The 14,937-nt window shown below is 43.7% G+C and overlaps 2 protein-coding genes across 7 annotated transcripts in view; one reads left to right on the top strand and one right to left on the bottom strand.

Annotated features, from left to right (window-relative positions):
• RPGR (retinitis pigmentosa GTPase regulator) overlaps nt 1-1,313 on the bottom strand; it is a 47,770-nt gene extending 46,457 nt beyond the window's left edge. For 3 of the 6 annotated variants that reach the window (XM_074814561.1, XM_074814562.1, XM_074814566.1), the window contains exon 1: nt 1,203-1,313. In XM_074814561.1, coding sequence (XP_074670662.1) covers nt 1,203-1,242 — 40 coding nt within the window. In that variant the 5' untranslated portion in view covers nt 1,243-1,313. The remainder of the gene's footprint in view (nt 1-1,202) is intronic. The other 3 variants (XM_074814565.1, XM_074814564.1, XM_074814563.1) reach the window with 1 other exon arrangement.
• Nucleotides 1,314-5,136: 3,823 nt separating this feature from the next.
• OTC (ornithine transcarbamylase) overlaps nt 5,137-14,937 on the top strand; it is a 29,987-nt gene continuing 20,186 nt past the window's right edge. The window contains exons 1-3 of the mRNA XM_074814575.1: nt 5,137-5,213; nt 9,363-9,501; nt 10,086-10,167. Coding sequence (XP_074670676.1) covers nt 5,137-5,213; nt 9,363-9,501; nt 10,086-10,167 — 298 coding nt within the window. The remainder of the gene's footprint in view (nt 5,214-9,362; nt 9,502-10,085; nt 10,168-14,937) is intronic.

The following is a 14,937-nucleotide window of genomic DNA, read 5'->3' as shown; positions in this document are numbered from 1 at the left end:
TCACTTGCAGACTTTTTGTTAACGTGTCAGCTACGATAACACAAATACACACAGTAACACTAGACTGCTGCTGTAAAACTACAAATGATGTGATAGTAACATTGAAACATCTTCGTGTATTTACTTTCAATGAAAACAATCAAAATAGTCTGCACCCCATCTCCAACACGTAAAGTTCTCTCTTAAACTGTAAATTTGATATTCATTGTGAAAAGATCCTTTAATGCAAAAGTTTCCCGTATTTGCAAATGACATGTTATTTTATGCATCAGGCTCAGCAGACGTGTATGAAATTGTATTTACTACTTCTCCAGATGTGTTTCACTTCCACCATTTTATTAAAAATAAGCCTTGTGCAGATGAATGCAAGCTTTTTAAAGAAAGGGTTGGGTTTCTCCTCATTTTATGTAGACACACCTACAACCGTAGACATGCTAAAAAGCATCTGAAAACTCTGTTCTATCTCCAGCCAGCCAGCCATGCTGCATATATGAACATGCTTACAGTGATCTCGTTGGCACTTGGGCCAAAGTAGAGTTCTCTTGTTCATTTCTTTCTCTTTCAGAAGCGTTAGCATAAAAATACATGCATATTCTTAATTCAATGTATACAAAAAGGAGACAATTTAATCCACAGACGTCCTCTGTATCTCATTTATTTCACAACTGAAACCTAAACCGTCAGGTTGGAAATTAAATCCTACCAATTCAAAAAACTAAATCCCACAGAACATAATTGAGGTTTTTGCTCTCTCGGCACCAAGCGAATGTTTGAAGATTACCGTAGGTGAAACCACGGACCAAAACTCATTTACTAACTGAAAAAATCCTCTCTGCTTAACATTGCCCACTACACCATGCCGGTGACGACAGCAGGTTGCCCCCGTCTAATCTCTGACGCCAGCGCGCGTAGTCCTCCCCAGACGCCGGAAGAGAGCGGCCTGAGCCGGCGGCCCGCAGCCCGGCGCCGCGGGCACCCGCGCTTACAGCGCGGAGAGAGCCGGGGCGGCCGCGAAGCGCAGCGCGGGGTGACCAGGGGCCGCGACCGCACGCCGGGGCAAGGAGGCGGCCATTGGGGCGCCGGTGATGGCGCCCAGCGCCGCCGCCATGGGGGAAACGGGCAAGGACCGCCCCAGGCGGACGAGGCCCCACCCGCCACCCGGCCCGCAGCTCCGTCCCCCGTGAGGGACCGGCACCACTCACCGGGCACCGACAGCTCGTCCTTCTCGGCGGGCTCGGCCATGGCAGCCGGCGGCGGGCGGCCCCATGCACGGCGGCGCCCGGCTGCCGGAAGTAAACACAGGCCCTGCCACGGGCAACGGCCATAGAGAGCGGCGTGGCGCCCGCCGGCGAGACCAGCCGCCGGGAGGAGGCCCCGTCGGGGGGGCAGCGCCACCTGGCGGCCGGCGGCGGGTCGGTCCCCCGGGGCGGGCGGTTCCCGCCCCGCCATCTGCAAGTTCGCCTTGGCCGGCGGCGGTCTGTCCGTGCCTCCACGGGTACGGGGAGCACAAACAGCCACGGCACGGCAGGCGGGGCCTCACGGGTGCTGAAAGGAGGGAAGAATCACCTCCCTTGAAGGCCCCCTGCGAGTCTCCTCTCCAGCAGAGCTTTGCTTTGCTGGCACCGTCCCGACATCCCTGGGCATCGTTTCTCCCTCCTCTGTCGCCTGTCGGGGCCTCTGGCTCCTGAAGCGGCCGTCTCTCACCGGGGCTCTGCCTGAGCTCCCTGCTTAGCCAAGCGAGGGTCCTGGTACGTCTTAGTGCTTTGCTGAGTGATTGGAGGGGCTGCCCTGCCTCAGCTGGGTGAACAGAACATAACTCAGAAACTTTGTCAACGTGGGGATTCTGCTGCCCTAAAAGACAGGTTTCCTCAGTTTGGTGGTCTCTGTTTCACCGGGATGTTCATGTAAATTCTTCTGATCAGGTGCACGAGAAGATGTTCAATCATCCACCCAGACGGGGACACTCTTAGGTGGTTGCAGCTGTGCAGACCCCACCGGAGTAAGTCCGGGGGCTTTGTAGCATTTTAACCATATTTAATGTGCAGTCCCAAACTCCCAGTGGAGCTTTTCCCTCCCCCCAAAAAAATCTGTAGTTGCTTATAGATTTCCATTTTCTTGTTATTCCTGTGTGTTTCAGATATGCCAGGTCATCCCTTGCTGAAAGAAAACAGTCTTGCTTTCAGGATGATGTACTGCAATCGAGGCTGCAGCTGACAGCCTGGACAACCAATTTAAGCCTTGTTTTATGCAGAGTTTAAACAATACAGTTGGTGCATAAGATGAGTTTTCCATATAAGTATACACTAACAAGGGTGGCCACATTTTCAAAAGGGAACAGAAAGTGTTTGTGATTTTTGCCCCTACATGAGGCAGGAATTTCAGCTCTTTGAACCCCAGTATCCCTCTGAGGCTTTCTGCCCTAACTGCTTCTCCTACGTCTGGAGCGGAGGGATATCCAGCAAAAGCTGTTCAAAATAAAACTGAACAAACGTTGTTTCATGAAGTGATGCCTGAGTTTGTAGTTACCAGATATTGTGGTTGCCAAGAATATAAATGGGTTATGAAATAATTAGGAAGATTTGTGGGAAGAAGGTGTATGCAGCAGGGTTTTAGTTTCTATGACTCTGGGATCCTATTTGAGGATCAACATCGGGTTGGGAGAGATGGGAGCCACCTCACAAAGTGGGACAAACATATCTCTGATGGTAGGATGGCTGACCTGGTAAGGAAGTCTTTGAACAAGGAATGACAAGGAAAGGGCAGTTACCACCAACGTCTGTGTGTGTCCAGACACTGAGCTCCTGTTCGTTGGCCATCACTGAGTCTAGGATGGATGGGAAGGGTTGTTTATAGAGTGGGCATTTGGTTTTGGTTTAGATGACCACTGCACCCAGACGAAGCAGAAGTTGTGCTGGCAGGGGACCAGTTACGCCATGTTGTCCCAGGTGTCCAAAACAGACATGTGCCGCTGGAAGAGGCAGCTGTGGGTGTGGCAGGGTGCAGCAAGCTAGGAACTGTTCCCCTTTGGAGGTGCTCCAGCTGCTGAAGCCCCACTCTGCAAAAGAAAGGCACTGACATCAGGCCCTTCCTGAGGGCAGGATGCAGGGGAGTGGATGAGCTGTGAAAGGACATTGACCTCCCAGGGGGTTTCTTTCAGATTGAAAAGAAGCAGCATGGGGACTCTTGGTGCACTACCTCACAACCACTGCTATATAACTGGTTTTCTTGCCTTTCCCTACCCTGACTGCTCTTTCCCCTCAAGAAAGTAGGTGTCAAGGGTCAGTCCTCTGCCAGCTCAGAGAGGAGAGAGGCCTCCTGTTCATATTAGATGACTATATCAATATCATTCCTTTATCCTAATCTACTTCTCTCTTACAATACATTATTCTTTCTTCACCAGTGTGTCTCAACCCATGTACTGCCATTACTCCATTTTCAATACCAAGCCCTGGAATATAGAAATACACCAAGCCAGTTCAATCCTGATTTCAACATTGAAGTATTTTATGGTGTTGAGACGAGTGAGTTGGTTTTTCACATGGTAGCACATCGAGCCCTGGCAGTCCAGGGGCAGCTAGCAGGAATGAGAGGTGGCTCCGGGACTCTGCGCTGAGAGATGCTGCTGTCACCCCAAATGTAAGAGAAGTGCGTCACACCAACAGCAGTGCCAACGCTGGTCCGACTCTCCTCCCATGCCTGGCACTGCTGCTCGCTCACAGGAGTTTATAAGGGAATTGGTCCACATGGGTACTGGGGTCAGTCAGTCCCTGTACAGGGGTGACCTGACAAAGGGGCGCTGGCACTGTTCCCTCCCTGTGGGGCTGCAGGATGCGACTGGGGGCCTTGGTACCTTGACCACTTTTCTCCTGGGTACCACTAGTGACACATGCTCAGTCCCCAGGAGCTGGGCTTGAAGGCCATGGGAGTCATTTGCCAAAGAAGGGCAACCAAGTGGGAAACCATGGCCCAACTTTCTTCTCTACATGCAGCTCTTCTGGCTCCTCCGTTCCCTTCCCATTCACTTCTGTTGGGTTTTGCTTCTGCCTGACATTTCCCATGGCAACTGCTGTGTTTTCTAATTGCCTCAGGGTTGGTTTGGTGTGAGGGGTCCTGAACAAATCCCACTGAGAGCTATCACCCTGCATGACATTTTCATGGCAGTCTCTCTTTCTGGGGAAGTCAAACTTTTTTCTATGTGTTTTAATTACATGATCCTCACATTGCAATTTCAGCATATCACCTTCTCTGACAGATATGCCATCACCTTGAGTTACACAAGTATGCTTCTCCTTACACACAGGAGGAATGTAATGGTCATGTTTCAAAACCACCTACAGTGCAGGTGGCATAAAATCTTATCTGACAATTATATTTGAAGGTAGAAATATAAATGAAATCACTTTAGTATTTAGCAATTGACCAACACCAGATTATACAGCAAGCATTTTAATGTAAGGAGGTATGCAGGCTGCAGTATTTAAGTTTCTGGGCCTCACTAAGGGCTGTTTAATGGTACCATAGCACAACTGAAAATTTGGTCCAAAGAAACCCCAGGAAAATATACATTTTTTAATGTAGCCCTTCCCCATTTCTGTCAGGGCTCTGAAGGGACAAATAAGCCTTAATGGCCCTGCCCAGCCCCACAGCCATGGGCCCAGGACCCTCATTTTGGCTCAGCCTGGGGCCATCAGTCCCTGCCCAGGCCATGCTGGGGCCAGGGAGCCCCCGCGGTCATGGTCCCATCCCCAAGGGAGACACCCCCCTCATGCTGAGCCCTGACAAATGTTCTTTTGACTTTTTCTACTAGCACGTGCTCCTGTACAAATATTTAGCAAACACAGAACTGCTACGAAATGGTATTGACACAGATATGATATGATGGGCCCACAGAGAAGAGCACAAACTGTGAGTGGTGCAATGGGCCCTGTGAGAAATCTCTATCTGTAGAGTTTGACCAAGGAAAAGCTTCAGTGTCAGACCCCACCAGGCCCAGCCCTGGCTGGCAACAACCAAAGCAAAGACTTTGGTTCTTGGTTTTCCCTTGTTTGCACAGCAGCACAGTTCGCTCTCTGCTTCATGCCTTTGTTTCTCATAACTGTATTTGTGGGACTGAGAGAAGTCTAACACAAACGGAAAATGCTGTTTAAAGTGAGGAAATTCTTCAGTATTGCAAAACCAACAGGGACCAGCAATCAGATGCTACGACAGTTTTGGTAAGCTTATCCTTCAGTTTTGTCTGGCATTCAGTGACATTTAGTCAGAAACCTGGAGATAAAAGCAGCTGAATCCTGCGAAGGACTGTTTCAGAGAAAGGCACTTTTCCCCACATTTTTAGTGCTCTTTTGCCTCCCAAGGCAGCGAGCTCTGCATCTTTGGGAGTCTGGAGGATTTTCCCTTTTAATGTTTATGAAATGCTGTTAATTCTTTCTGTGGGATTTAGTAGCAAAGTCAAGAAGGAGTGTTTCTTCTTGAGGTCAGTGTACACTGCAGGTACTGTAATCAATAAATAACTGTCTGAATAAAGTCCAGGAAGTTCTTGTGCATTTAAACAATTATTATGGCCAATACTGGGGGGAAATTCTCTCCTTGAAGCTGCAAGATGAATCTTAGCTTAGGGGTTTTTTTGTCTTTATATACACTGAAGGCATGCAGGAGAAGCATGATGTGATCGAGGTTCAAAGTGAACCACATAGACCTGTCTCTTGTGACCTGGCTTTGGGTTCTTTCTTCAGCCACATAGACATGCCTGTCCACCGTGCCTTCAGAAAAGTACCCATAGGACTGTGTTTCAGTAAGCTGCTTCTCATGCTTGTCACATCTCCTGAATCAGGTTAAAATTAAAGACTTGAAACTTAATTCCACATCTTCCTATGTTTTTATGTTTGTGTCAATAAGAATAGCATTAACAGCATTATGTAAGAAATTATTATTGCTAGAAAACAATATATGGGAACTTCACATTCACAGGGATCCTAATATGCAATAAGCTATTTTTATTTATCATTTCTACATTACACCAGATGAAAAACAAATGTTTTCCAAGTTCTGTGATATATTTGCTACAGTTTTAAAGTGGTCCTGAAGCCTGGGTGATAATTTTTTTATGGATTTTAGATTTTCACTGCTGGCAATCAGTGGGAACTTTCTCTGGTTAGCAGAGATGATAGAAAAGCAAGTTTAGAAAACAACTGCAGTAAAGCTGGTTTTCCAATAAAGTCATCCAATTTGTTAAGCTCCCTGCATAATGTTGTTTGTTATTTTTAGGGGTTTTTAAACATTATATCATAACGTTGGCATAAGCTATCACCACTGTCTATGAGCATTAAAAGTTAAGCACACTGTGGTTGTTACTGCAGGATAACCTAGTATCTATCAGTCTGTGCTAATAGTCCAAAGTAATTACTGTCCTGGCCCAGAAAGGAGTAAGCCAACTGCTTGACCTTGCAATTCTGCCTGTTACATTTTAACTTTGGTATGTTGTCTCATGCTCCTCTTCTGAAATTTATTTGTCCACTTCTGCCTCTCTTTCAGAGGATGTGGACAACAGGAACACATTTCTTGAAGGTCATAGCAATAAAACAGAATCATCATGGGTCAGGAGCAGAACTCTAGTCCAACTTTCTGCTTGTAGCCTGACAACAGCATATGAGTCAGCTATGGTTTTGCTTAGCTACGTCTCAAAAATCTCCAAGGATAATAATTCCAAATCTTCTCTGGGTAACCAATTTTAGTGCTTCACTCTCTACCAGTGGAGAAATTAGTGGTGGGTATTTCTCAGTCCACTCCTCAATCATGGTGGAACAAGACCAATGAACAGAAGTTCCTGCTTGTCAGGGTGAGATTAGACAACCTCCAACTCCCTGAAAGGAATTGTAGGTTGCAATTAGAAACTCAAGGAGTAGCACCAAAGCTGCTCTAGGAACAATGCAGCAAAGGAGAGTAGAGTGACCAAGCAGCAAGCAATTGCATAGATTTTAAAACAGGATATGTATTTTTTGTTCCTCTGAACTAGATAGAGTAGCAAATTCCTGTTCTGAAACATAATAATAATAATAATAATAAAGTCACAGTTATAAAACTAATTTCCTTCAGAATATACACATTGAAGTTAGAGCCAATCCCTTGAATATCAACTAAGAGCCTTGGTATTCAAGGCTGGATTTCAGTAGTTTACCTTGGTAGGCTATTTTTCATGCTATGGTGGAAGCTACCTGACCCATGAATACCCAGCCTTATAAGGTCAGGTGTATTCTATTCTGCAGCTGTTGAATATAGAAATACAGGAAATAATTTTGCTAGGTCTGTAATGCTCACTTCAAATTAAAAAATGGGGCATTTGAGTGCTTCCTAACTGTTTCTAGGTTGTTTACCTCAGCTTGGAGGCAAGCATGGGGATGGAAGGATAACACATAGCAAAATATGCAACTTTATTTTAGTAATGATTGTAATGCTATGAAGATTAGTCTTTATGGCTTGGAAATGTGCATTATTATTTTAAATGGTACTGCCACAAATTTTTATTACTTAAGTCACACATACAGTTTAGATTGTATTTCACTTAAGAATCAATTTTCAGAGACACTCTAAGAAAATACATGGGCAACATTACTCTAAACTTAGAAAACAAGAAATCCACTCTGCACGGTGCTACAGAAAAGTCCAGCTCTCTTGCAGTCTGGGGGCCTGTGCAGAGTTCGGGCTCTGATGGTGCACGTTGATGGGAATCTTTGTGGTGCTTGGTGCTTAGCTTGGTGGTGAATCCTCTATCAGTCTGCATAATCTCTGGAGCACATTGCCCTGATATGTGACAGCATATACTGAATTCCAGCAATATGAATTTGCAGGGCATCTGCATGGGCTACTTCTTCATATATTCTTGGTGTTTCTGCTGTTACACATAATCCTTTTCACTGTGAAAAAAGTCTTCTTAGTAATGGCGGTGGTATAATGTGTATCTAAAGCACTTTGAAGGTGTCCAGAAGGAAAACACACAACATTTAGATATTTTCAGTTAACGAAAAAAATCTGCTACTTGATAAGTTGTGCAGTTTGTGCTGTGATGACAAACAAACAGTAATAATGTGTGGTACCATTCCCTTAAGAGCTGCTCTCTGCCTCCGGTTTCAGTTGGAGCCTATGCCACAAAATTCTGCAGAAAAAGTCTTTCTCTCCAGATTTAACTAATATAACACCAAAATCTTTAGAAGCCATGATAGGCCTATCCACTACCAGGGCTTTTACTCACTGGAGTTAACAGAAGAATGAACAGAAATTCTGTATTTTTTCCCTGAATTTTCCTAGCTGTGGGCTCCAAGGCTTGGCAATTGGCAGGTGCTGTAACTGAGCCTGGCCTCAAAGGTAAGCTAAAGGGAAGCCTGCTTGGAAATACAAAAGCGGTAGCTGCACTCAGTCCGTTTGTTTGCATTGCTTTGGTCTCCATTCCATCAGATCGGTCTGAAAATGCTGCCTTTGTTTAAAAAGACATGTTTAGCTTGTACCCACCCAAACCTTCACAAGAGTACAGTGCAGGCTGTGCTATGCTAAGGAAGGCTGTAAGAAACAGTGCCAGAGAAGGGGCTGAGCTGCCACTCTCTGTATTAATCTTAAGCCTGTGGAAACATGGGCTTGGACATGACTTTCATTAAGACACCTTGTCTAAGCTAGAGGAAATTTGATCATGTAACTTCTGTGGGTGATTATCAACATCCAACGTCACGTGATTCTGAAGTCTTAAATCTGGCTTGAGGCCAGAATACACTGAATAAATACACTGCACATGCTCAGAATGTTTCTTGTGTGGTAGGAGATGGACCAGAGCACATGGCTATTTTGTTGGGGTTTTTTACCCTCTTCCCCAGTGTAATCGAGAGATTTCATACACATTTATAAAAATGCCACCATTTGTGTTGGTGGCGGTGGAACATGGCAAGCGTCTACTCATTCACAAAGCGCAAAGGAGAGAGAAAGAGCACCAAGATCCCTTCCTCATATTCTGTGCCCCCAAAGGGCAGCTTTGCAGTCTATGTGTAAGCCATTTTACCAAGCCCTGCCTGGCTTTATGCATTTGAGGCAGCATGCAGTCGAGTCATACGCATGTCAGAAGGCAGAAGAAACTACATCTAATGTACAGTTTATAATACGATTTGAGACACTGTTACTGTGGTGATCAATGTAGTACATAGTGGCATGTTGTGTCTGTCTGACAGTAAAAGTTATTTAAACTAATTAACACAGTCTATCAAGCTGATCCAGCTGGGTCAAATGAGGGGAGTAGGAGAGATTTCAGCTGCTTGCTCATTTAGCATGAATACAATTTTGTGTCAAAAGACAGAAAGCGTATATTTTTTTCTCTTTTGACACAGGTATGGACCATCAGCTCAAATGAATGTTCATCTGAAAGGTCGTGACCTCCTTACTCTACAGAACTACACAGCAGATGAGCTGAAGTATTTGCTGTGGATGGCCTCAGATTTGAAACAAAGGATAAAACATAAAGGAGAGGTAAAATGCTTTAACTGTCATTTAGGTCACTCAGATGTTGAAATAAATATAGCTCTGAAGAGTATTGGGAATGAGCCATTCAGCTATCTGGTCCTAAACAACATCACCTGAGCTCTTAAATACTGTAAATCATGTGCTACAAATCAAAGACCCTTCCTGTAAAGTGTTCAGAGGTGTTCTTTAAATACTTGAGAGGACGTTGCAAGTGAAAAGGTTAAACAGCTTTGCAAAGCTAACTCCCTGTTGTCAGCTAACCCCATCCATCGACATATGGTGTACATGTAGCACTAAATGCAGGAAATGGAAGACACTTCCCTGCAGGGGATTAAATAGTATCAAAATTCTCCTTAATGCTAGCTGAAATTGTGTGCCAAAATTCCGTTACTTTTTGCCCCTTGAATTACTCCTTGCCTTTAACCTTTCCACTGCTAATAAATTCCTTGAAGGGCAGGAGAATAAAGCTACAGTTAAAAAAACACCCCTGTAACTTTTCTAATGCTGAATTAAAATGTGAAAGAAGTATTTCACAGTGTAAAGTGTATAATGACTATAAAATTGAAATGCCTTCAATTTTCATGTTCCAGTATTTGCCTTTGATGCAAGGAAAGTCTTTGGCCATGATTTTTGAGAAGAGAAGCACAAGAACGAGATTATCTGCAGAAACAGGTAGGTCTGAACAATGGTACAATTAGATTTTATATGAAATTGTAGACTGTGAGTATGCACTGAAAAACACTGCATAATTTTGTATCTAGCAATTTCTACTTGGGAGAAACCTAAAGTTTAAAAGCAAAAATAGGAAAAGAATGGTAGCTAATTCTGTTTCACCTTGCATATTAATGTCACAAGCACATCGCTTTGGTCACTGAAGTTTTGCCAGATCATTCCAAAACATGATAGATCAGAAATAAGCAACAGGCAGAAGTAAGCATTTCTGGTGTAAGTTACCAGTTGTACTGGCAAGATGCACATTTCCTAACATCTATTTTAGTAAGCATCACAAATCTGTGTAAGCTCTAATAAGTATTTTTCTGATGTATTATATATTACCATTGACACATTTCAGAGTATGTGTTTAGGCTGGGAATCGTAGTAATGCCTTGATATAAATTAGGGGAAAACAAATTTAACATGATTACCTACAGGGGAAGATAACTTGATAGAGACTCCAGGGTATTAGCCTAATAAGATCAGGCACTGGAATGTTATTCTTTTAGGATACAGTCCTGCAAACACTGAAACACATACATATCTTTATTTACGTGGCAGTTGTTCTGAAGTCAATGGGACTGCTGAAATAAATCATTCATGTGCTTGCATGTTAGCGAGGAATAACTCTGAATTGGTGACGCATCAAGGAAGGAGAAGCTTGCCCTTGTCGCATTTAAGTTGAGCCACCACCCCTTAGGCTGACTTCTCCCTAGAAAAGGGACAGGAAACTTGTTGAGTATTCACATTTCTTTACAAGGTGTAAGGGAGAAGGTAAAAGTAATGGAAAGAAGAAGCAGATATGTTAACTGCAAGCATTTCTGAACTTGCCTTTGTATCCTCTGGCACAGCCTGCTGATCCTTCTCTTTACATAGACTTGTTGTTGCTTTCTGGTTTCTCCAGATAAGCAGGACTTATAAATGCGTTTCTCTTGTGCATTCCCTGTCTGTGAAGATCACCCACCTTTTAATTCTGGAGTTTTTAGTCCAGTTTCAGTTGCCTGCCATACTGGTACATGGGCAGGTAATGACAGATTCTCTGAATTTGTTTAACCTTCATGCTTCTGTATTCTGAGGGAGGCACTATCTAGTCCTTGGCTTTTTAAGGCTTATGGAAGGAGGAAGCTCAGGAAAGTTCAAATGAATTAACTTAAGGATAGGAGTTAATGCACATAAATTCATCCAAGAGGGATTAAGCTCCAGTGAAATAAAACCAATTTATTTCTGAGTGAGAGCTTCCACAAGGGAGTTTAATGCGGTTTAACTTCTGTGCATTAACTTCACACCTTCAGTTAACTGGTCTTAAGTCCCCTAAATCTAAGACTTTGTTTCAAAGGCAGAGACAAGTTTTTCTGTCCATGGAAACTCTAAAAATTTCAGCTGCTTTTTAACATACATGACTTCTCCTTTGGAACTCCTAACTCAAAACAAATGTGGGGGCCACATGTGTTCTTTTTAGCTAAATAAGCTAATTTAATACCAATTTTCTAATGTCCAGTGAAAGTGGACATTGAAGCGGATGGGAGTGTTTATTTATAAAATACCTGAGTCATCTCAAATAGCATTTCCCATGAGTTACACCTTCAATATCTTGAAAGAAGTCACTTGTGGGACAAGGTTCTGGTGATTTGATTAATCTAAACAAACTTTGCAACTTTTAGGAACAACTAGATGAAGTCAATGGGTTTCATTATAAAGGAGTAGATACTTGGAAAGCACTGATTAAAAATCTGCTCTGCACAGTGTCAAGGAGATTGTTTCCATATATGAACACCATGGAAGTCTTTTCAGAAGTCCTGCTGTCCCTATGCCTATAAAATACTCCATTACTGAAAAATAAACAAACAGAACCACAGAATGGTTGAGATTGGAAGGAACCTCTGGAGGACATCTGGGGCAACACCCCTGCTCAAGAAGGGCCACCTAGAGCCAGTTACCCAGGACAGTGTCCAGAAGGCTTTTGAATAGCTACATGTATGGAGACTCCACAGCCTTCTGGGGCAACCTATGTCAGTGCTCAGTCACCTTTTCAGTAAAAAAGTGTTTCCTGATGTTCAGAGGGAACCTCCCATTTTTCAGTTTGTGCCCATTGCACCACTGAAAAGCACTTGACTCCATCCTCTTTGCACTCTCCCATCAGGTATTTAAATACATTAGTAAGATTTCCTCTGAGCTTTCTCTTCTCTAGGCAATGCAGTCCCAGCTCTCAGCCTTTCCTTATATGAAAGATGCTTCAGTCATCTTCATGGCCCTTTGTTAACATGGACATACTGACTCTCTCCAATATGTCCACATCTCTCTCATACTGAGGAGTCCAGAACTGGACACTCCAGGTATGGCCTCACCAGTGCTGAATAAAGGGGAAGGATCACCTCCCTCCACTTGCTGACAATACAGTCTAGCGCAGCCCAAGATACCATTCACCACCTTTGCCTGAAAGGCACCTTGCTGGCTCATGTTAAATTTGGTGTCCACCAGGATCCCCAGGTCCTTTTCTACCAAGCTGCTTCCCAGCTGGGTGGCCCCCATCATGTACTGGTATATGGGATTGTTCCTCATCAGGTGCAGGACTTTGTGCTTCTCCTTGCTGAACTTCATGAGGTTCCTGTCAGCCCATTTCTCCAGCCTGTTGAGGTCCCTCTGGATGGCAACACAACCCTCTGGTGTATCAGCCACTCCTCCCATTTTTGTGTCATCAGCAAATGTGCTGAGAGCACACTCTGCCCTATCATCCAGATCATTAATGAAGATGTTAAACAGGACTGGATCCGATATTTACCCCTGGGTACACCGCTAGTCACTGGCCTCCAACTAGACTTTGTGCTACTGATCACCACCCTCTGGGCCTGGCCAGTTCTCAACCCACCTCACTGTCTGCTCATCCAGCCCGTACAACAACAGCTTGTCTATGAGGATCTTACAGAAGACAGTGTCAAGGGCTGTAATGAAATCCAGGTAGACAATACCCACTGCTCTCCCCTCATCTACCAGGCCAGTCATTTCATCAAAGAAGTTCATTAAGTTGGTCAAGCATGACTTCCCCTTGGTGAAGCCATGCTGACTACTCCTGATCATTTTCTTGACCTTAATCTGCCTGGAAATGGTGTCCAGGATTAGATGCTCTGTCACCTTTCGAGGAATCGAGGTGAGTCTGACTGGCCTGTAATTCCCTGGGTCCTTCTTCTTGCCCTTCTTGAAGAGATGGGTAACATTTGCTTTCCTCCAGTCTTTGAGCACTTCTCCCAGTTGCCAAGATTATCAAAACATTAATTTATAATGGATTGTAAGAGAACAGTTGAAGATTGTGACTTTTCCAACATACTGTGCCACTAAACTGTTTTATTCTGATGACATTGCAACTGTACTGAATAGTGTACGACTCCTTGTGGTATAATTCCTTGCCCCTTTACTCTCTTGAACAAATATAAGCTTGTTCTAATTTCTGAAACCCATATTATTTTACCATTTCTAAGAGTAGTAGTGGTGTTGTAAGTTTAATGAAGAACTACAAGTAACTTCCTTAGGGTATTGGCAGAGTAAATCCAGTTTTGTGGAGCCTACTAGATTTATTGCTATCACTGGCCATTATGTTGGAAAATGTGACATCTCTACTATTATACTGGAAAATGTCATCTTTTTGTAATCAGAATCCCATACCCATTCTGCATAAAATCTTGTGTACCTTTTGAAAGCAAAAGTACTCCACATGGTCATATATTACTTGTAAAATAAACATCCTCAGGCATGGCATAAAGGTGAATGCCCTGGTTTTGTTATAGCTCTGGTGTAAAATATTTTGATTGTCACTGTTGCTCTTAAAATATACAGCTGCAGTTACATTTTAGTGAACAAGTCGTAAATAAACACAGACACTGAATGCAGACACTATGTCACAGGGTAGAAATGGAGAGGAAACAATACAGGCAGAAAAGCTCTGTATACCTTCTTTTGTTGTGCATTGCAATATACAAGGTCTTAACAGCTTTACAGAGGTTCACTGCCACCGGCTTTAGTGGAATTACTCCCAACTCACTCCTCTTACACAGCGGGGTGAGAACACCATGATGTCCATGCCTGAAGACTACTACATACGGTCACAGAAATAATTCCATCACTTCTTACGTTCTAATGTAGTGGGGATGGTATTACATGGTAGGAATACAGGGTCTGGTATTTATTGGAATGGTTAGTATTATTTAGCTTGGCCACATTATGGAGGGGACAAGAGTAGTATTTTAGCTTACTCTCCACTTAGAGGGGTAGCTTTAAAAAACTGCTTATCATATTATAATAACTGCTTGTTATATTACTGTAATTGCTGCCTGGAAGAGTTCTTTGTTATCAGTCTAAACTGAAAAATACTTTCTAGATTGTAAGTCCTGGCAGGTAATCAGGAAACTAACAAATCCAAATCGACATGTCTTGAAATACAAAAAGGATCCTTCCTTTGAGTTTGAGAAGATGGCTGTATATGTCTCCTGGTGACAGCAGGGCAGCCTCCCAGCTGTGTATGCAACTTGTGAACTAGAGGATTCACTTTGACCCACTAACTTACCCAGTGTATCAGGGACAGGCCGGAATGCAGATTTAGCCTATGTCTGTACAACCACCAACACTCATATCCTACATGAGAGTTTGCATAAGTGGGCTCAATAATGTAATGTGCCACAGCCTGAGGCACAGAACTGTCCATTTTTGAAAACTAACAGTAATGAGGTCATGAGATAA

Source organism: Strix aluco, chromosome 2 (assembly GCF_031877795.1).
Source record: "Strix aluco isolate bStrAlu1 chromosome 2, bStrAlu1.hap1, whole genome shotgun sequence".
NCBI classification, from domain to species: domain Eukaryota; kingdom Metazoa; phylum Chordata; class Aves; order Strigiformes; family Strigidae; genus Strix; species Strix aluco.
The sequence above is the reverse complement of the archived record's forward strand: the minus strand, read 5'-3'. Positions and strand labels throughout refer to the sequence as shown.